This window comes from Erpetoichthys calabaricus, chromosome 18 (genome assembly GCF_900747795.2).
Source record: "Erpetoichthys calabaricus chromosome 18, fErpCal1.3, whole genome shotgun sequence".
NCBI lineage: Eukaryota > Metazoa > Chordata > Cladistia > Polypteriformes > Polypteridae > Erpetoichthys > Erpetoichthys calabaricus.
Window position 1 is genome coordinate 15738434 of NC_041411.2, and position 24121 is coordinate 15762554.

General features: G+C 36.6%; 2 protein-coding genes across 2 annotated transcripts in view; one reads left to right on the top strand and one right to left on the bottom strand.

Annotated features, from left to right (window-relative positions):
- The window catches only part of myo1ha (myosin IHa), a 36865-nt gene extending 33360 nt beyond the window's left edge, over positions 1-3505 (top strand). The window contains exons 29-32 of the mRNA XM_028825255.2: positions 50-120; positions 307-404; positions 2907-3006; positions 3117-3505. Coding sequence (XP_028681088.1) covers positions 50-120; positions 307-404; positions 2907-3006; positions 3117-3143 — 296 coding nt within the window. The 3' untranslated portion in view covers positions 3144-3505. The remainder of the gene's footprint in view (positions 1-49; positions 121-306; positions 405-2906; positions 3007-3116) is intronic.
- Positions 3506-5440: 1935 nt separating this feature from the next.
- Positions 5441-23476, bottom strand: kctd10 (potassium channel tetramerization domain containing 10). Its single transcript, XM_028825256.2, has 7 exons — positions 23384-23476; positions 15933-16146; positions 13507-13676; positions 10131-10217; positions 7183-7235; positions 6897-7092; positions 5441-6590 (listed from the first exon to the last, which is right to left on the bottom strand). Exons 1-7 carry the CDS (start codon positions 23384-23386, stop codon positions 6372-6374), a joined length of 942 nt encoding a protein of 313 aa, XP_028681089.1. The 5' UTR covers positions 23387-23476; the 3' UTR covers positions 5441-6371.
- Positions 23477-24121: the final 645 nt, after the last annotated feature.

Below are 24121 nucleotides of genomic sequence, written 5' to 3' on the forward strand. Positions count from 1 at the left end.
CTACGGCTATAAACTCACTGTATCTAGTAATGACAGCTCTTCTTTACAGGGGTATCTGTCAGCAGTCTGAGCGATGGTGTGTTTGTTATTCACGTTCCTTGCACAGACAACAAACAAAAAGTAAGCAATTTCCTAGCATTTCTTCTGATGGTAACTGCTAATATATTTACATATATATAAAATATATATATTTTGAAAAGCAATTAGAGATCTTAAATGAGCATTGCACATCAAAGTTGAATCACTGACATGAAGCACATGATGGTGTTATTTCTTGAAATGCTAATCGTTTACCTTGTATTTTAGGGTGACCTCATCCTGCAGTGTGATTACGTGTTTGAGACAGTGATCAAGCTGTGCACGCTAGCCAACAAACAAGGTGTTGTCAAAGTAGTGCAAGGCAGGTAAGCACCTACCCCCAAACTATTAGCTTCCTAGGGCATAAGCAGAGCAGTATTTTAATCAGACCTACAGTATTTAACACAATATCCATCTTCTTATGGTGAGTGTACTAAAGCAATTGTTTACCTGGAAAGTTAAACATTTACTATATGCAACTTACTGAAAATGTACCAAATTCTGGCAAAAACAACTTCTAAGTGACTATCATCCTAAGCTAGTAAGAAAACATAACGTGAACAAGGCTGGAAAAACCAGAGTATTTCTAGAAGCCATTCCAGCAGCCCTCTTTTTCGGTTAAGTGCGGTGGTAAAAAATCTGCTGCTGCTGAAGTTGCCATCTTATTGAATAGTGGCTGGAAACGGGGCTTCAACCCAACCTATGGCATACTAGAAGTGCATTCATAATGTTGGCTACAGAATCAATATCATGAAAAATGAGTATTGAAATAAGTGTAAAATGTTAAAAATCAATACTTAATATTTCAATACCTTTGGCAACCCTAACTGCTTTAAACATAGCCCTGTCCGTATGATCAAAACATTCTTACTGGGCCAAAACAGTAGCCACTCTGGCCATACCATGGTCTGTTTAAGAGTTTGTTTGGACCATTTAATATTTCTGCATAACAGAAATAGGATTAGAAAAACTGACATGTGGGTGGTTTATGGCTTTGTAAGAGTTTATAAAAACAAGGTCCAGGTTGCACTCCTCCGTGCTTAAAAAGTTAATGTGTTGGGGGGGGGGGGGGGGGGGGGGGGGATAAATAAAAGACTATTCTCACCAACTTAAATTCAACAGATTAAAATTCCTAACCAAAAAATAAATAAAACACCCTGATGCACGGTTTGCAGCTCTAACAATTCTGTAATGTTACTTTCTTTAGGGTAAATCCCTAGAGGAATGCACATAGTCAGAACAAAAATACCAATAAACTCCAGCAGTATGTAAGAAGGATGGCTCTTTACAGTTAGACATTCCAGCATTGGAGAACAGTGGTACGTATGTACAATTCTACAACAGTGCTTCTGTACCATGCACTGTTACAATAACACACAGACTGTCTCCATGAATCTTACCAGTTGCTGAAGCACATTTGTCCTTTCGGAAAATGGTCAGTACATCCAGCTGAATGGCTACATCAGTAAAGATAAAACTGGAACGGTACCTCATCTCTCACTAGGTTATCTGTTGAAGTTTGAGGTGATCCAGCTTGTTGTCTAGTGAGCAAACATTTGAAAACACGACAGAAGGGAGAGATCAGATTTTTCTCTATCCTGATGTGGACAACAGCTCATTTACATCTCTTTTGTATACGTTCACATTGGTTACAGTGGCAGCAGGTCTTTCTTCCAATAGCCAGTTGATGTAAAGTGGTTTGTCGTCTTGCAGCCTGATCTTCACAGGATGCCAAGGCTGCTCAACTGCTCCCTTAATGCCTGGGTGATGTCATACACAGAGCAGTGATCACTGTTGTAAAAGTGGTGAATGCTGGCGTGAGGTTTTCTGACTAATATGTGCAGCACGATTCACACGAGAGGCAATTTAACACACTTTCCACCATGTTTTTCGGACCCAAAGCAGTTTTGCAGACACTGTCATCTGTTACAGTATTTGCATGCTTTTCTACACTGGTCAATCAGTATGACTGTGCATATGCACAAGTGTGCCCACTAATAATCTATGTAATGAGATCCTGGTGGTTTCTGAAGAGGTTTTGGAAGTATAAGAATGCTTGCCTTCATTTGGACATGCTGTATCACTTCTCACATGGGAACAGGTAAAGAAATTGACTCCGAGTAGTAGCAGTAGATAGACACAGTTAATCCAGATTTCATAACAATGGAAACTGCTTGACTGAATGATGTGAAATTTTTCTGGGAAATGAAAATGTATTCTTCTGTACTTCCACTAGCAAAATTAGCATTAACTGTTTTTACAGATTCAGTAACATTAAAATGTTTAAAAATCAATTTTAGTTTATGACACCAAAGTAAGTAGGTTTAAATGTTGTAAATATTAAAAATTCAGTATACAGGTTTTCTTGTTATTTTGCATGTAGACCTTGTACCTGTTTCATACCATGTTACAGCATCAAAATACTAGCCATCCATTTCTACTTTGATAGCAAACATTACCAGTTAAATAGGACACACCACCAGAGTGCTTCACATGGGCCCCCGTAAGCATCTCTAACATTCTATTTGTTCTCAATTCAAAGTAAGTGGTGTGGGAGGAAACATACAAAACAAAGTATCCTTCCTGCAATAATATTTCATAATAGTTTTGCTGCTACAAACATTTGGGGAAATTTTATTTTTTAACATTACACCTAAGTGTTTTTTAAATAAAGAAACTGCAAATAAATTTTTCTGTTGCAATGAGGTCTCAAATTTTAGACACAAGGCATTCAAACCCTTATTCAGCTTACCAAAAAGACAACTAGCAAATAGCATGTTAAGTTAGAAAGAGGTAGCAGCTGATAATTACAATATTTTTGCTTGCAGTGTGAAGTTTATGATTAATTCTGGGAAGGAAGGCATAATTGATTTTAGCACTGGGCAAGATTGTGCAATCTACAAGGCAAACAATGGACATCTAATGGTGGTAAGTCTATCCAACACTTTATTATGTGGCATAAAACATTTTAAATAAGTTTACTGTTACCTGTGTCATTGTTTTCCCTTCTCTGACTTTATTTTCTGTTTCCAACATAGGTATCTCCTAGACTGAAATCTCGGTGACCATTCTAAAAACTGAAGATTAAAAACTGCAATTAAGAAAAATGTCCAACCTTCTTAACGATGAGAGAAAATAAAGCCATACTCAACTTCCAGTACATTATCTGCCTTTACTCTTATTTATCAGATGACACAGTTAACATTTTGCAATAATAGTATGATACTGTAGTCCCTGTTTGTACCTTGTACCCTTTAGATTCAGAATGTTTTAACCTTTTGATGTGATTTTATTTTACTTTGATCAAAATTGCTAACGCCTCCATGCTATTTACCAACCACTGTATTTTAGTTCCGTCTTTGATCGTCAGTTACCAAAGAGGTAAAAAAAAAAACCATTTACTTGATTTCATAGACTTCTGCAAAAGATTCCCTTATTTTTTCAGAATACTTTCTTCATTGGCCAGGATACTGCATCTCTTCCTGATACTTTCCTTAAGCAAAATTATTAGATGCTAAAGCCATATATATATGTACCATACCAATTTTATAAAAGAAAATTTAAATAAAAGAATGTTAAACAAAATTGAGTTTAATGTCATACTATATGATCAAAGATACATGAAATAGACACAATTATAAATATAGTTAAGTTTTTCTTTGTGCATAGCTATATAAAGTGACATTTTTATGATTGTAAAAAATACAGACTTGTACATAATAAAATACAAACATGTTCCATTTGGATAAGCTGGAATGAAATACAGTATTTGATACTAATGTTTGTTAATACAGTGTTATTGCAGCACAACATACATTACTTTTGTTTGTTTTTTTTTTTTGTTTTTTTTTTTTTAAACCTTTAAATATGGAGACACAGCCACATACTCAAGTTATCCTTGCTAGATAGCTAACAATATCCTTGAACTGTTCTTATTCCTGCAGGTTGTAGACATGTCTCTAGTGCTCTCCAATCACTGAACCTACTTACTCCAGACCAACAGAGGAGATCCTTTTCCCTTGTGAGCCATGCTGCTGTCTGACTAGTGTTGCTACAGCCACTGAATAATAAACTTTATTTTAAAATGCTACTAAAAAATTTCTTGCCAACTGTCTGACATGAACCAAAGCATGATTATGAAGCAGAGTGTCAATTTATACAGATAATAAAGACCAATGTACTAAATTTGATAAATTATTTTCTTAAAGATACAATCCTGGTGTCAGTTTAAATTTTTAATTAATTTACAACAATAATTATGTGAATATTCACCTTCTGCATCTTCTGCATTTGTGTTCACTTTTCCCCAACAAGATAACTCTTTCCATACTCAGGATTTTAATAGCTGTACTCAGGCTATGTTGATAGTGAAAATAGCTTTGTCTTAAATATCTTTAGTAATTTACTTAATTTCCACGTTAATGATGTAAAGCGCTAAGCTGCAATTTAAAAACAAAAAATACTCCATGTTACTACAGATATATTCATCTCATTCAACAGAAGCAAACTTCCTAAGGAATTTATCATTCATTCCACAAGCTTAGTATATTACAGCTTACAATGAAATGTCAAATCAGAAGGGTTATTTGTTTTAATGTGCATTGAGCTGGAATGAAAAATTGAAACAGATTGAAATGTTGTTTAAGTTAACAGAAATATTACTGGTCCCAATTTATAATCATTTAGATTAAAAAAAAAATACACAATTGATGAAATCAAATTTCATAATCAGACTCAAAATACAAGGAATCAATGTGAGCAACAGACATGATTATAAATGGCTGCTTCCAGGGATTTGCGCTCCAGGTTTGCAACACAGTCAATATGCTAAATTTGCTCTGTAGAAGACAGCAGAAGGCTGAATTAGAAAAAACATTGAAACTAAGAAATCAGCTGCCTTGCAAGTGCATTACTTGTTGAAAAACCAAATATTTCAGATTCATAAATTTCAGGCTATATACAGTACATAATGACTATGAAGATAGATTTATTTTATTACTGAAGTGTTAAAACTGGCAAAAAACAGGGAAATTGTTCTGTACACCTTGTTTAAATAAATATAAAAGCATAGGGCTGGGGCTGCTGATAACAGACTACCATCAAAGAAACTTCTCTAAATCAACTCCTAATCTGAAATTTGAGACTATATTATTTGTATAAATAACAGTATAAAAATGAATACTGGTCACAGAATAGCAATGTGTGACAGCAGAACAGGTTCCCGAATCTAACTCTTTAAACATACTGTTTGCTTTGTCTGTCTACGTAGTATTCTAAAAGCTGAGACACTGATCTCCTTGAAATAATAGGGACTGGGCAAAGACTCACTCTGTTGACCATCATTTAACTAGATTTGTGTACTTTATTTATTTTTTTAATCTAAAGAGAAGTGGCCCATACAGAAAACACTAAGGTATCACAAAAGCTGCCAATAAACAGAGTAAAAGTATTATTGGGTGAAGGACTGAAAACTAACATATATAAATACAACAGTTACCACTTCCCCACAATCTTTGTGCAGGGTACACAAACAAAACGTTCCATCTTTTAAAGAATGAAATAGCATTCTCCACCCCTGGGGGAGGTGAAACATGATGATACAACTAGTGCTGGATTTACAAACTCAGATAAAAACCCTTTGTATGTAACACATGCTCAACTACATAAGCACATTCTTGGGTCCTAACTGCAGTCTGCCAATGCCTAACCCCCTTTTCATACATTACTTCATTGCTACATAAAAAGTGGACAGGCATCTCAGCACACTTGAAATGAATCAATATAAAACAAAATTAGTAATATAAAGTACTCAAAGACAAAACAATCACTTGTTTCTCAAATGCAAAATATTTAAGGCTTTTTTCTGAATCCAACACATTACAATTTCTCCCTTTAAATAGCAAATGCTTTCTCCTTGTACTTTAAGCCTTTAGGGTATTTATAGAAATATAAAATAGACTCTTTACTCTGATTTAGATTACTAAATACAAGGCTTTCCAAAGGCACGACATTTAGCAGAAAAATATACTACCATCAACCTCTCTCCTCAAACCGCTCCCTAAGCATGCTGCAAAAGTACAGATGACGAAGGCTACCTGAAAGTCTTGAATAGTTTTAAGAGCACTCGAAAGTACATTTCTGTAACAGACGTAACTACACATACAAACTTGATAGCTTTCTACCTTCCCAAATCTGCAAGATGTGCAGCCTTCATTTCCTCTTTCCCCACCAACATGATAAATATAACGAGCTAAAGTGAATCACAGTGGTAGATTCAATTGTCCACTGTGGCCTCACTGGTGGTGGTGTGTTCGGTCATCAGGCCGTTTCACATGAATTCTCCTCACACGTTCAATGCGTTCTCTCTCTTCATCTTCATCAAGATGATGTGACCGTCCAGCAGCACCCCCCGTGGCCTCCAGTAAGGCATTGTCAGGTCCTCGCCCATCCTGAGCTTCATACAGCAGGATATTCAGGGTCTCCTCGTATATGCGTGCTTCTGGGAACTCAACCTGTAGATAGGGTTTAACATTATAGCCATACAGAGATAAATAATATATTTTATACTGCATACATACTAAACAAATCACAAGAGCATCATGCCCTCTAAACTCTTAATGTTTATGTTTAGAACCAATATAAGAAAATGTTGCCTATACAGGTATTTTTTTGAAAACAGTACATCATAACACTGGAATAATAGTGTTGGCTTCTATCCAACAATAAAATTATAATTTTGACTAGATTACTTCAGCCTAAAAGAAGTGTAGTTGGATATTCAAACACAATGTTTCCTCTTTGGATTATGACAGACTAACCTTGGTCTGCTTCTTTTCTGTGGCATAAACAATGGATGTACAGCAGACTTCTGCAATTTTGCGACCTTGTCCATAAAAAGACCAGCAGCAGATTTCATCTCCTAAGACATCTTTGATGAAAAGTACCCTACCATTGAATCGCAGGGAAAGCTTGTCAAATAGTTCAATATTCTTCAGCATATTGTCATCTGAGTTGCTGCACAAAAGACAAAAGAAACATTAAAGGGCAATGCTCTACAGTATGTCTTCAAAATTTTTCTAAACAAGAATAAAAGAAAAATTTTACCTAGTGTAAGAATATTTATTGTTGCTTCTGTTGTATAGCAGTTTTACAGCAGGCTGTTAGGAAAAAAAGCAAAACCACAAACAAATATTAGCCCAGAGACTTGGAGGGTAGCAGGGACTACATGCTATTGAACAGCTTAGTAGCACCCTTACATTAATTAAGGCAACTGACATGTTATTAATTTAGCCCTGCACCTTTGGTTTTGTGTAAGCTCGGACAGGTTTAACAAGGTGTGCTAGTGCTGGATTAGCACTAAAATTTTGACTTCTGTGCCAATACCACCTTTCAGACCTCAATACTGCTCTCAAAATAGTTCTGATGCAACTAACTGATTACTTCCACACATAGTGCGAGTCAAAGCAGTGGGGTTGGGGGATGTTCCCCCTGCAAGATCGATTGTGTCAAGCAAGTGGTCTGCTGTGTCAATTGTTTCAAAGCATTTGGTGTTGTGGAGTCTTCAACATATCTAAACGTTTGAGTGAAAAACTGAAATTTACTTCTAGCACCGAAAAAAAAAAATTTTCAAAATATTAGTAACCCCTTTTTAAATTTAGGGTTTTTTTTTTTTTTTGCACTTTTCCCCAGTACCAGTATACTGCACAACTCCATATTGCACACACAACCTATGAATTGCATTTTTATAACAGTGGTGCTAGAATTTTTTTGTACTTTTAAAAAACAAAATTCTCTATAAATATGATCAGAAAATCATGTCATAGAAATAGATGGAGAGCACTACAAAACAGACATAAAATGTTATACTTTTTTCATTAATTTATTGAAAAATAAAAATGTAAATGTCTTTGCAGGAAAACTATATGGGAAGCCCATGCTTTCAGTAACCAGTGTGATCCCATGAGCAGTAATGACTTCAAACATCTGCTCTGCCTAGTTGTTATTCAGACCTGGACGAATTTTAGCCCACTGCATTAGCCTGTGTAAGAGCCCACTGCATTAGCCTGTGTAAGAGACAGTTGCAGACCACTACATGTTTAGTCTGGAGTTCTTGCTGAACATTACATGCTTCCTTTGCTCTTGGAGTAATTTTCATTTGACGTCTACTTCTAGGAAAAGCAAAGGTCGTCTTCTTCTTTTGGCTGCTTCCGTTAGAGGTCAACACAGCGGATCATCTTTTCCCGTATCTTCCTGTCCTTTGCATCTTACTCTGTTTCACCCACCACCTGCATGTCCTCTCACACCAAAATCCATAAACATCCTCTTTGGCCTTCCTCTTACTTGGCAGCTCTATCCTCCGCATCCTTCTCCTAATATACTCCGCATCTCTCCTCTGCACATGTCCAAACCAACACAATCTTGCCTCTCTTGACTTTGTCTCCCAGCTGCCCAACCTGAGCGGACTCTCTAATGTACTCCTTTCTAGTTCTGTCCATTCTTGTCACACCCACTGCAAAGTCTAAATTTAACTCTGCCCCCTCTTTTTTGGTCAGTGCCACCATCTCCAACCCATATAACACAGCTGGTCTCACTACCGTCCTGTAGACCTTCCCTTTCACTCTTGCTGATACCGGTCTGTCACAAATCACTCCTGCCACTCTTCTCCACCCACTCCATCCTGCCTGTACTCTCTTCTTCACTTCTCTTCCACACTCCCTATTACTCAGTATTGTTGATCCCAAGTATTTAAACTCATCTACCTTCGCCAGCTCTACTTCCTGCATCCCTCTGACATCCCTCTTATTCACACACATGTATTTTGTTTTGTTCCTACTGACCTTCATTTCTCTGCTCTATAGAGCATAACTGCACCTCTCCAGGGTCTCCTCAAACTGCTCCCTACTCTCGCTACAGATACATACTCTGGGAAGAGCAACAGTGGTACTGAATTTTCTCCATTTGTACATTATCTGCATAGCAGAGGACTGGTGAGGCCCAAAGTCTTTAGAAAGCGTTAGAAACCATTTCCTGAGCACAGACTTCCTAGGATCTTCAAAAATCTCATTTAATTGAGGTATGGACTATGTTCACAAGCCTGTGAGGTGAAGGCATGACTTTGGTAGTGAAGACTCAGTATTATGTTTCTTTCTTTTTTTTTTTTAAACTGTTATTTTCTTTTAATAGGCCTGAGCCACTCAAGCTCACACATGACTGTCACCCCATTGATTGACACTCCAGAATATAGCTATCCCATTAACTGAAGTAATAATTGGAGATGTTCACATACTCTTTCGGAAGTAGACATTTAATGATGTATCATCTTAATCAACAAAAACATTGTGTTTTGTTTTCTTTTATAACATAGATGAAGATCTAAAGAGTTCATAAACTTTATGGTAAATATTAAAAAAAAACATCCACTTTGTACTGTCAATAACTGCAGGCCTGTTACCTTGACATATTTTAGAATGATGTTATCTAAATGATTCACAGCCTATTTCCTGTGTAGTATGTACTTAGAATTGCTGAGCAAACAGATCAATGGTAGACTTAGCCTCCCTGCGGTTTCATAATATACTTTGATAGCTTGAATCACCAGGCACATACTCTAGATTCAGTTAATCCAACTACAACAGTTCCATTTTTAACATATCACCACTATCTTGTGTTACTGGCTGTTTACCTCTGATAGCATGCAGGTAGTGTAGGAGTACTCTTCAGTGTGAAATCTTATCAACACTCCCCCCCCCCATAGTGTACGAATGATACTCTTAATAGAATCCTAATATAAAAGACTGATATTAAGTCTCCATATAGGAGCAAGGCAACTGAAATGGTTACAAGGTGAAACTTAAATAACTAAGAACAAAATCACAATGAAAAGTAACAGCTGGACTTTAAATGAGGCAAAACAACACTCAAATTGAAATGGTGTACACAGAAGCCAACACTGTCATTACACTCCAGATATGACAAGTCTTTAGCCTGCCCAACAAGTACAAGATCTATTATGACAAAACCTAATGTCTACAGTCTTAGCAGTGCTGGCTTACCTTGTTTGAAGTGGCAATCAGCCTTTGTTCTTCCTTGGAGGATGTAATAACAGGGACTTTGCAGCAAGGCTTATATGCAACTTTATTCTAAAATGCACAAAAAGAAGTAATAAACACATAATTAATTTGAAAAGATGTCAAGCGCTCAAGAACACAACCTAATGAGATATATACTAAAAATCTGCTATTCAATGAAAACTCAGATTCAGCAATGGAAAACAAAACAGGAAACAACTACTCTAAATCTAGGAAACAATATCTAATTTTTTGCTAAAACTTCATTTTTTGCCCTCCTTGATTAATTGCCACAGTAAGATATATATATTATATATATATATATATATATATATATATAATATTATACACACATACATACATACAAGGTGTGATCAAAAAGTATGGTGAATGTTGATGCAGAGCACCATCCAAACAATTCAATGCAGGTTCTGACAGGTGCATCCTAGAGCCAAGTTTGTGACAAGTTTCAACTTGTTTGATACTCTCAATCGTTTGTCAGCCACTGTTGAGTTCAAATGTGTTTTTCAAGTTTGTAGTAAATAATGGATATCGAGCAACGCATTAACATGAAATTTTGTTTCAAATTGCAAAAAGTTCAGGAAACCCATCAGATGTTAAAATCAGTTTATGGTCACACTGCACCTACAATTAATTACAAGTGGTTTGATCGATTTTGTAATGGATCTGACTCGGCTGAAGACGATAAAAAATCAGGACGTCCTTCAACATCAATAACCGAGGAAAATGTTGAAATGGTTTAATTCTTCATCATGACAACGCTCCTTGTTACACATCCCTTCTAGTACAACAATTACTGTTGAATAAAAACATTACGCTGTGTCCACACCATCCTGCTAATGGGTTAAGGACCTACTACGGCCCTGTCCAGCTCTCCTAGAGTAACTGCCTGTCTCCTGGAATCTCCTCCATGTCCTTGAGACTGTGCTGGGAGACACAGCAAACCTTCCAGGAATGGCACGTATTGATGTGCCATCCTGGAGAAGTTGAACTACCTGTGCAAACTCTGCAGGGTCCAGGTATCGCCTCATGCTACCAGAAGTAACACTGACCACAGCCAAATGCAAAAAGAGTGAAAAAAATAGACAGAAAAGATGGAAGGAAAAATGTCAGTGGGCTCCACCTGTTAAACAATTCCTGTTTTGGGGGTTGCCTCATTGTTGCCCCTCTAGTGCAACCGTTGTTCATTTCATTAACACCAAAGCAGCTGAAACTGATTAACAACCCCCTCTGCTACTTAATTGAGCAGCTCAATATCCCAGACGTTTCATTGACTTGATGCTATACTCTGATTAAAAAGTGTTCCTTTATTAATTTTTTGAGATGCACACACGCAGTGATGTGTGGGTCACAGACTTGCAAAAGAGCGGAGGGGAGTCTAGGTTTCTGATAAAAATTTGTGTAATTTTTGTAAAGACAGCTCCCATTTGAATAAATGCTTTGAGAACGTTCTTGTCACTCAAACACAAACAGCATACATGCAGAGGCGATGATGTCGCCCTGCATTCACTCCCTTCTTAGATCAAAAAAACAAATAGCCTTCCTGCACAAGTGAGCACAAGGTCAAGTCAGTGGCTGGGTTTACAAATCCCCACATCAACCATCAGGTGACAGACAGGTTACGCAGCTAGCTTGTGAACTTGTGGTTGCACCAGCAGCAGACAACTAATCCTCGTTTGCCTTAAAAGAGTTTCAGTGCATCGCATAGTTGAGGGGTTGTCAGGGTCTCAAATTTCACAACATTAATACAAACACATGCACAACTGGTCAAATGTTTTAGAACATCTCAGTTTCTCTTCCAAAGTTGAAATGCAATAAATGACCTACAGTGGTGAAAACGTTAGTAAACTCCCAAAAGTTTAAATTTAAAGTTTATGTTTGCAAAAACTGAAAAAGTTTCTGAATGTTACAAATGGGCCTCTCAGGTAACAACTAATAGGTTACAACCTATATACAGTATGTTCTGCATTTGAGGCAAGTCATTGTACACCCTATGCTTCATGCCACTACTATCACACCATTGTCAAAGAATTCACCAGCATCAACACTCTATGACCATCACCCTATGGCGCTCACTCCCAATATGATGAAGTGCTTTAAAAAACGTTGGTAAAGGACTATAACACATCCAAACTTCCTGCAATGTTTGACACGCTTCTGTTTGCACACCATCCTAACCACTCTACCGATGATGCCATATCGGCAGCACTAAATCCTGACTATGGCCCATCTACATAATAAGAACAGTTGTGTGGCTGCTCTTTATTGACTTCAGCTCCACATTACTGCAGGATGCTGTGCAAGATTGCCAGACTCAGTAGGAGTTTCTTCCCACAGTCCAAACTACTCGGCTCCCTCTAATAACACAACATGCTGAATTATTGGGACTGTTGGATTCCTGAATACACACACACACACACACACACACACACACACACACACACAGACTGTTTGAACACATATATTCGGAATCCCATCTCTCTTAAAATGCTGTTATTTCTGTGCATTATTTTAATGTTTTACATCATTGAAGCACTTACCACTATTTTTTTTCACATTAATATTCCTTAGAATGTGAAATATTCTTATATAAAACATGCAACTTTTTTTTTAAGTTTGTCTATTGGACTATTCATGTATTTTGTCTCTTTATGCCGTCTATTATATTGCATGATGAGCGCTTGTATTTGTTTATGTTCGCACAATGAGCCTGAGGAAATGCAATTTCATTCAGCTGTGCACTCGTTGTATGTTCTAACTGACTATAAAGTAAATTCATTCATTCATTCATACACACACACATACTATATTTGTATATACACACACAGCTCAAAAAATTAGGGGAACACAAATCGCACCTGTATGGATGTGCCATCCTGGGAGGACCTGGAATACCTGTGCAACCTGAATTGGCAGCAGGTACTACACCATGATACCAGATGAGTGACAAGGACATTAGCAAAATGCAAAACTAGAGAAGAATCAGTCAAAAAGGATAAGGAGACAGCAATTGTCTGTGGCAACCACTTGCAAAACCATTCCCTTTTTGGGGGGTTACCTTGCGGTTGCCTCTCCCGTGCAACTGTTGTCACTTTCATTTGCACCAAAGCAGATGAAGTTGATTTACAATCGCTTCTGCTTCCTAACTGGACAGAACTGATGTTCCTGAAGCTTCACTGACTTGTGTTAGACTGAGATGATTAAGTGTTCCCTTCATTTTTTTTTGAGCAGCTTATTTATTTTTTGCAAGAACATTTCTGAACCAAATGACATGCCTTACAATTATATATGTTATCATTTAAAGGACTATACAATACTTAAAAAGATTCAATAATGGAACCTGTAGCGCTGCTTGACATTCATCTGCCAGGCCTTGAACAAGGTAGTATTTGGCTTCCGCAAGTAACTCCTCTATCTCTTGACGGCTTTCTGGTAGAGGCACTGCGCCATCTCTTAGGTAATTGAGAATTGTTCCAAAGTGTTTCCCACAGCGATCTATGAGGATCCAGCCTGCAAACAAGAAGGGTGATGGCGATAAATCAAAGTTTGGAAAGAACATGTTTTATATATTTTCTCTAAACTTGAGGAACAAAAATTGCACCTAATATCAAATCAAAATTGTAAACTACACCTGCTCTAATCCACCGTACCAGCAGTCAGTGTGTTTAAGTTGGAGTATGCTTCCTAACAGTAAACGACTTCTACCTAACGACACAGCCACAGAACAACAAAGACGAGACCGCATGGTTAAAAACAGTACACGGAGGCTCCTACGACGTGCTTCAGACACACCAGAAGCAAAGACGTCACAGCTCCACAATGAAAGAGCTTAACTAACAGAAATACAAAACGAGCCCATATGGATAAACAACACAATGAAGGAACGCGCCCACAATGCGCTTCTGACACAGCATAGGCAAAGGAGTCACGGCTCCAAATGGAAGGAGCTCAACGATTAGTAATACAAACACGAGCCCGTATGGCTACGACCTGTAAACGAGCCCGTATGGATAAAAACAATGAACGAAGGCGCCCACACAAAGGAACCACTTTAGTACAAATATGTTTATTTAATTAAATGAAAACTTTACCATGGCTACGAACTGTAAACTAAACCCAAGGTAAAGCGTGCATGCCAGGTTGTACAGCCACCCGAACACGACCGCCCACACCACCGCATATACCACGTTCGTTTAGTAATGTAGCCCTCCATGCCCGGATCCGCCTCCATGGTCACTTCAACACGCGAATCCGCCGCCGTCAGCAAACGACTTCTCGCTGACGACACAGCCATAGAAAAACAAAAAAAAGAGACTGTGTGGATAAAAACAATAAACGAAGGCGCCTACAACGCGCTTCTGAAACACCAGAACCAGATGAGTCACAGCTCCAAAAAGAAACCGCTTTAGTACAAATATGTTTATTTAATTAAATGAACTTTCCCAGGACGCACCCACCCTCCATGATATTTCATCCCTCCAAGTATCGGAGGGAACAGAAAGTGATTGCCATTCTTGGATTTGCGATTCTTTCGAGAATCGCGGGCTTGCTGGTATTAAACAGAACTGAAATATAATCTTCCTTTAGTGTTACTGATTCTTTCTTCCTTTTAGAATCACTGCCGTACCACTAGGGAATTTTATATATTTTTATGTATAGGGTGGTCCAGATCTAATTATGCAATTTTCATTACGCTATAACTTAAGTTTATTACATAGAGAATTCATAGCACCTGCCCTGCACATAGAGATTTCACTTAAAATTCTTTTTGTTGCCATTCCAAAATGGCAGGGAGACGGTTGTCAGTCGAACAGTTGCATAATTAGATCTGGACCACCCTGTATATTAGTGGTATAGTAATGGCTGAAATCTCTAATGAACCTCTTCCTAGGGGACATGTGTTGCCTACGGGATACAATATCACAAATTTCAGATACCCCCTAAAAATTTGTCGTTTCTTTCATATGTTCAAAGTTGTTCAAACTGATGACAAAACAAGATTTTTCACCAAAACCTTGACAGAGGTATTCATTCAAATGATAACATGTGATAGCAACCAAAAATATCCAATAATATTGCATGAAGTCACACTGAAATTCTCAAATTAATGCAAGGTAAAGAAAGTAAAAGTTCTTACACATCCACACTGCTCAGTTTTTGTTCACAGTTTTATACTAAAGTAATCCATTGAGTGGTCTGCTTTAAATGATACTCTTTCTTCATACATAAAGTAGATTTGGACCTTCAGTAATCATGCTGTTTAATGATAAAATGTAACTCAAAAAATGACTAAGGCATATTAAATTGAGTGTTTAATTTTATAGTATCATTTCTGTTATTCAATTTTAGCACCTATGACCAAATGAATTTTCTGTTCAGTAATAATAAAGTTCATCTAGACAAATGTCCATTCCAAAGTCCTGCTTTAATTCATTTATATTATGGTGTGCAATAGTAACATTCAAGAAACTAAAGAGCACTAGTCCAAGCTGTGTACAAGTGTTCACAAAGATTATGAAAAATGTTTCCCTCATTTCTGCAATGCATTATTTCCTCCTACAACAATAACAATAGGTGTGCAATAATAATAAGTTCAACAGCACAGTCAAATCTGCATTATTCCTCAACACACAAAAGGGTATTAAAATTACATCAATTAAAACTTTCACAATAGTAAAATCAATATCATATTCAATAGCATATCCTATGAATGTCTAAAATTGTACAGTTTGCACTTGAGAAATATTTGGGCTCAGGACAACATACCTTCACTATCTGTGAGCACCTCCATTCTTCCACTGAACATTGCTTTTAACATTGTATCTTGTTTGGTTAAGGTCTGCATGGTGGTGTAATAAAGAGCACCACCAACATTTAGCTTGACATACTTCGAGCTTGGGCTTGACCCTTTAAATGATGTGGTTCGTGTTGTAGCTGCTGGCACTGCCGTGCTCACCACACTTTCACCCGACATCTCTTCCTGTAAAAGAAACAGCTGTGCTTTAAAAATTTACCAAAATCATTTTTAGCTCTTTAGGACATTACATAATTAACACAGGCTTTAAAGCAATGGTTTATAATCTCAGTGATATTTTAGGCTGCAAATTTTATTCCAACCAGTTTTTCAATCAGTGACTATTTTATCTCTAACTGATCTCATCTGAGTTTTTTTTCCCCATTTTATTCTAACTTTACTAAAGAGCAGTTTTGGAAGATTTACATTCGTAAGAAATATAGACAAATGCGTTTTCCTTAGCTTGAAGCTCTTATTGTGTCATTTTCCTAATCGCCCTTTACTATAATGTTTGCTCCATTAACTGAATGCTAATAATGACAATTAACAATAAACAGTACAGACAGTAGAGCAAACAAGATTGAATGATGAAAGGCTGCAGCTATTTCAGTGTTGGATCCACTGGTCATTAGCAGTAACAGAACACCCAAAAACATCTGGAAAAGTAGAATTATTATTAACAAAATCTTAAAAACTAAGACAAAAAAACAGTTATCCCCTTAAAACATACATTAATGTTCTCTATATTTGAAAGAAAATTAGCAGCTACAGTTTTGACAACTTTGGTAATAAGCCTTTCATCAATCTGCAACATTTGCTTTAAAGTAAAACATTAAACATAAAAGAGAAAGTGGAATTGTAACCTGTACAATAATGTTGGATTTGGTTACATACAAAGCCATCGTCCACCATGCTTAAAATTTCATTATACTATATTTAGTGGGTTCTGCCTTAGTAACATACAGCCTCTAACAGCTGCATGTTTAATACAAATTCTCTCTATACCTATCACACATACTCATACATACACAAGTTGATCGAGCGACTAATCAACAAAAAACACAATTTTTACTTAAAATACTGAAATGTAACATGATGGTATGCCAAGGAAAGTAGGTATCCATTTAAAAAGTGCATTTCAATATTTAGGGAAAGTTTGCTGAAGCTTAAATAAGAAGCTCACCAGGACCGTAACTGAGGATCCGGGGCTCAAGGTGTGCAAAATATCCTTGACTATCAGGGTCAGTTCCAAATCCAACCACCCTACCACCAACTGCAAGCATTTGTCAGAATGCCAGAGTAAGGCCATGTATGGTAGTAGCTAGGCTTAATGATTTCCTGAGCTTGAACGGAGAGGAGTTATTTTATACAATATTAATCCATTAGTGCTGGGCGGTATACCGGTTCATACCGAAAACCGTTTATTTTTTTTATGATATGGATTTTTCTTATACCGCAACACCGGTTTAAATTGCCTAAACGATGTTCGGAACGTGGCGCAGCGGGAAACTGTTCAAGTGGGGACCTTTTTCACTGCTACACCGCTAAACACAGATTTGTTGCACTAGGGCTCTTTTTCACTGCTACACCACCAAATAGTGGGCGGTAGCATAGGTATATGGAGGACTATTTCGGACAAAATTAAATAAATGCGCAAATAAATTAAAGTTCTGTGAAATGTGAAAAATGGACAGAGAGCATTCCGAAACTGAAGCCGACGATAAAGTTGAACATAATGAACAGAAGAACTTTTGCCAAAAAAAAGGAGTCACGTCCGACGCCTGGAGATACTTTAGTTTTAAAAGGTCAGATGTGTAAATACTGTTTCTATACTACTGGATAATACTGCAAGCCAAGTTGTACTTGTTTTTGTACTTGCTAGTGTATGTTTTGCTTATATTCATCCTGCGATGTGCTGGCGACTCGTTCAGAGATGGGCGCAACTCTGAATGGATGGCATAATTAAACATGTATAACGAAGATATTTTTGAAGTTCTGAACACTCTGTTGGCTAAGTTAATAACTAGTTTTAATTTCACAAAGACGTTTATCGTGTGGTGATTGGTAATGTGGAGAAAGAAAAAGGAAAGATAGGAACTGGGGTTTTGGTAGAGAGCAGGAATATCATTAAGTGAACGGATTCTGTGCAGTAATTGCTGCAGGCGCCTGCTCTTAGTGCGGAAGAAGTCAGTTTAAGAAGCGTAGTGATTAACGACTGGGTCGGGGAACACTTAACACAAAGTATTTGATGTGCTGCATTAACTTATGACGGGGTTTGAGAAAATCTAGCAAATTAAACATTGATTTTAGGATGAAGTTTAGTTTACAACATTCTACTTTAATTATAAAATAAACTATGAGAATAAAGTGGAAATGTCGACTTTAATCTTGACATAAGCGTCAACATTAAAGTGGAAATGTCGAGAATAAAGTCAACATGTCGAATTTATTCTCGACATATAGTTTGTTTTTTTCTTCCGTGTCCATTTTTTTTTTTTCTTCACAGTGGCCCTAATGCGCTTCCATAGGGCTAAACCACAAACAGCATTATAAATGCAACTTGCAGTTTTATTATTTATGTATATAGCTTAGCTTGAAGCAAGTCCATATTAATGCAGTTTGCCTAAATAATGGTACAGTTGGTAAGATGTCATCACCAAGTCGCACATGTTTTATTTTATTTTAATTTGGTGAATACTGTGTAATGCACCTGGGCTTGAAGTAATAGTGCAACTATCAGTAATACTATTATGTATTTTATTGTTATTATTAGTTTAAATATTACGCAGTTTAATGATGGTAAAATTGTTAAAAAAGTCACTTTAACGTGTCAGTGGACAGAGATTGTTAACATTAACGGAAAGTGTAGTTGTTTTACAAAAAATATTTACTATTTATTCCTTTTCTAAGACGTGTTCAGTGCAATCCAACTTTTGACAAACACCTCTGGATATTTTACTAAGTCTAAATGCCTCTTTGGATGGTTGAAAATATGTTGTCAAAATCATAGTTTAAGCTTTTGCAAAATTTGTTCAATTAAAAGGTTCTATATTTTGACTACATCTGTCATGCAATGTGATTCCTTCTCTTTAGTGCCACCCCCTTGAAAACTATCACTTTATGGGGCCATGCAAACCTGTATTAATACTTGTGTGCACATTAAAATGTCTTTTTGTACGATGTACAATTCTCATAACAGTTGAATAGGTTATTCTTAGCCAGTCTACTGCAGTAATTGCAGTGGAAAATGTGGTTAACATCCACTCATGCATGGGGGAAAAAATACCGTCGAATACCGTGAAACCGGCAGAATTTAGAAAAATACAGTGATATAGAATTTTGGTCATACCGCCCACCTCTATAATCCATACACCTTTCAAACAGTTAGCTTAGAAAACAAACATCAGTAAAATGAGGTTAATCAAAGACATACAGTCAGTGGATCCCTTAATTTTACAAACAGCCATTTTGACATTTTGCACGCTTAAATTTTCTATCTTTGTTCACAAATAATCTAAAACTTTCTGAGATTCACGCGAAGTATTAAACTGGAAAAATAATGGGTAAAAAGTTTCCCAGTATTCTTGAGTTTGCTAACAAGTATGGGACCTAGGGACAGTTTGCCTATGTGAAAAGGGCTAAAGAGTAAAAGTACAAATAAAGCAAACTAATTAACTAATATATGTTAAAAATTAGACAATCAGTATAATAAGTTATTCTCTCCTAAATTTCCTATTTTTTTTTTTTTTAAACACTACAATATTGTGATACAGCATCAACTTTAAAAATGTCATATATCATTTATTAAAGGGGGTGCGAGAGCTACTTTGGAGACCTTGAGCTTTAAAGTCTACAAAATACTCAAACTACTACACACTATGGTGTTCCAGGAGAAAATTAAAATGCCATTCCTGAAACCACTACTTGGCCAGAAGCGATCTTGGAGCAAGGTTTACAGTCATATGCTTGCTAGTTACGTGGATGGATTGTGAACAAGCACTTCAGTAGAAGGAAGACAAACTATGCACATATTATCTAAAGTTGACAACACCTCCATTTAATTATCTTTTGCATTTTCACATATAATCCCAAATAAAGAGCACAAAAATCTGTGCAATATTTAGACTTCTTTGAGAGGTATTCATTACCACAGAATGAAAAAATAATTCAGCTTGACTTTAATGTTACTTTTCTGCTGTCCCACATACTGTATTTAAATAATAGGAAAAAAGCCTGCACAAATTTATTTATAATAAAAGCACAAAAATGAATGAGGTGTATGAAAAAGTGCATACTGATCAGTTTTAGATCATTGGCTAATCAATATAAACTGGTGTAGTACTCTGTGAATGAAGTCTCAGTATAGACAACCTACACAGAGATGATCACAGCATGTACCCATCACATCGCTAATGATACATTTTAAGGATAGAGTCCTAATAAGTGACCCACTGGTTGATTTTTAAGATAATGTGCATGAACTTGTACATATTTCTATTTTGGAGTAGTCACTAATCACATTAATTACTTAAGTACACTAACATGTTCTGTGGTTTTTCAAGTTAGAAATAGAGAAACTAAGGTAGTGACTGTATTTTAGTTGGTATAGCAGATGTCTCAAGGTGAGGCAGGTCTACTCTGGAGAATGGTGTTGTGTTGCATATTGACCAACATATGCAAATAAGAATTTCACTGTACTCCAGAGAAAAGCCAAGCAAAATGACACCTTTTATTGGCTAACTAGAAAGATTACAATATGCAAGCTTTCGAGGCAACTCAGGCCCCTTCTTCAGGCAAGATGTAATCACAGATAATCACAGATAATAGTAACGACCCTAATAAAACTATAATAAAGGACTTGTTCCTATTACATCAATACCTAACATGAATCACTGAAGCAGTAAATTATTTGAATTGTGTATTTTTCCCTATACTTCAAAATAAATTCACCAAAAGTATTCAAATAGTTCTTAAAACATTAGAAACTGAGATTTTCATTTGATAGAAGTATTTTTTTTGTATATTGGGCATTTCACAAAGAAGTCCCTGATATTTCTTAAAAAGAAAAACAATAATTGCTTTAAACATATATATAGGTTTTAAAACAGAATCATAGAAATGTCTTAACAGTGTTTCTAGATAGCATAAATGTAACAAACTTGCTACTTATGATGACTGTATTGGTCAGAAAAATATACCTAATTTAATTGGAATAGAATAGGAACTTAAGACCTGGGGAAATGAGGTAAACAAAAATTGTCTCATTACGTTACTATTTTTTCATAATCTCACACTAAAATAAAAGTTAGTATCTAGATTTTCATATCAGAAACGTGCTCATGTGGTCAGTTTTCATATTAAGATATTTATTGGCTTAATCTGCAGGAGTTTCAAGACAGCATTAGAGACAACGCAGGAACACTGGATGTGGTGCAAGTCCAGTGCAGAGCTTACACATGGGAAGAATTTCTTTTTGCATTTTACTATAACTTTTAGTGACAGTATAAAACCCAGTTTCAAAGCAACGCTTTAAAACTGAGCTTGTTGTACTGAAGTACTGAATTCTAATAGCCAAAACAAAATCATTTTCCCCAAACAAATGTTTCTAAAACCATCCAAGTAGCAATAAAATAAATAGCAACAGAAGTGAAAAGTAAAATGCAAACTTCAAATTACAAATCCCATTGTCCAAATGGTGTGAGTTGGCTACTTTATTGTTGGTTATTCTATTTCTAATTTAGTAGACTCCATCAGAAAAGATTTTTTCTCGTAAAATAAGATTTGACATTTTATTTGCTGTTGTTATTTTTAATCATTCTTATTCAGTTGTGTATACTTTTGCCGTTACTTGGACTGGCGCCCTTGTCCTGCCTTGTATCGGGTGCTTACTAGGATAGGCTCCAGTTGTCCCACGACCCTGTCCAGGTTAAGCGGGTTTGAAAATAGACCGATGCACTGATAACTAAAATATATTGTGACAAACACATTCGATTTATAAAGAAAACACTTTTTCTTTTAATACTGATGGAGTTGTACATTCAAGTAACACGATCGCTACAAAACGGCAATATTCAAACTAAGCCTTCCTCTTTAGTGCCGATACCCGGACTCGTACAACCAGGCAGCATCGGTTAGTGTTGGTAGGTAAACTCCCACCCACCCACCTCCCCTTTAAACTTTAATAAAACAATCCCGTTGACAAAAGCTATACACCAACATTAAAAACAACGGCTTGAAACCCAACATGAAATAAATCATAAGTTTAATTTTAGGTGCAGCGCCGCAAAGCCACCATCGCTACGATATAGAAAAAGCGCAGTATTTTGATAATTTAAAAGATTTTTGCCGCTGATATGGCCCCAGATTCTGTACACGTAATTGTTCGAGTCGATTTCTGTGAAATGTCCAACTGATGCAGGCTATTACATAAATGCAACAAGTCTTCCCGGTTTCGTATCTTCCCCAGCTCCACCTACCAACCATCATTTCTGATTTAAGAAAATCCAAAATGAAAACGTTACAGTAAACGCGCCCGTCAGAGGTGAAGCTAATCTTCACTCCGTATTGATCTGGGTATTTGCAGCCCACTGGATAAATAAATAAAAAGAGAATCAAACACAGCCTGTCAGTGACCACACTACCTTTACATTTAAAGCCCATTCCAATTAGCTTTTGACATTTCAAACGTTTGTTACCCAATAACTAAATCCACCAAGTGCTGTCCCTGCGCGAGACTAAGCGGCGTTTTCCTAAGAGTAATTGTGTAAGGGGACGCTGGGTGTGGTCGAATGTGTCCACAGATGACGGCGTCCCCGTACACGCCAAACGTAGTCAGGAGACACTTGGGCTGCCGGTGTCTCAAGACGGAATCAAGCACATTCAGAAAATTAAAAATGACAGTTTACTGTCATAAATATAAATGGGAAAATACTTTGGCAATATACTTACTGTTGCCTTTAAATGTTAACTGCGTATACTCCTGAACTATCATCTTGCTAGAACTCCAACACTGTTGTTCCCTTTTTAATTTTTTCCCCTTTATAACGCGAGTGTCCGTAGTGTTTGCGTTCTGTAATTCTAAAAATACACCGTACATCAGACCTAAACGCAAGTATAAACATTGCAGAATTAATGTACGAGTCCTAGATAATTGTTTGTTTGCAGATAAAGAGTGTATATCAAAGTTGTTCGCAAAATTAAGACGAGCTTCCTACGACACCCAGTCCGAGCCAACATTTAAAAATGTCGAAGTCCAAGATTGTTTATCACGCATGCATTTGCTTCGCGCTGTACACTCTACAAAAACCAAACCTTTTTTTTAAGACGAGAAAAATAAATCATTCAGAACTATAATTGTTAAATAAAGAAGGTGGCCCCTAAATTAGAACATAACAACAACTGAATAAACATAAATCCTTCTTACCATCAATACAAATCCTCGAACTAATCAGGAAAGAAGACTAATTCCGGTAAGCGGAGCACGGCCGCGCAACTACTTCCGGGTGTTCTCGCCTAAGGCGGCGCCCTTTGACATACGTAAGTTCCCGCCCTTCTACGTCGGTGTTTGTAGTAAGCAGACGGGTGTACTAAGTTTACCGTGAAGATTTGCTTTATTTTGTTGTTTTTCCATTGTTGTAGTTAACAAGGGAATGACAATTATGTGTTGCTACAACATTCATAATATAATAACAATAATGATTTGGAACAGGGGTTCCCAAATGATGTCCTGGGGTACTATTGTGGCTGCAGGTTTTAATTCCAACCAGTTGCACAAAAAACGGTTCAGTCTTAATTCTAAATGTTTGATTATTTCTTCTCTTATTTGTCATCCAGAAATATATGCTAGTATATCTATATGTAAAAAAATGTTTTTTTGCTATGTCTTGTAACTTTTTTGTTTTGATTTATTCTTTTTAATTCACCTTTTAATGTGAAGTTAACTCCGTTACCTCAATCCAAATACTGATTAGTGATGAGCAGTACGGCCACAAATGGGGAAGCAGCTACTTCAGTTTAAAATTAACTTGTAAGAATAAGCTTAAATGATCAGAACATAAACCAGAACAAAATCTTAAAAATGCAAGACAAAGAACAATAATGTCACACACACAAATGCTTGCTACATTCGCCTAAAATTTAATCAAGCCCATTTTGTAATTTC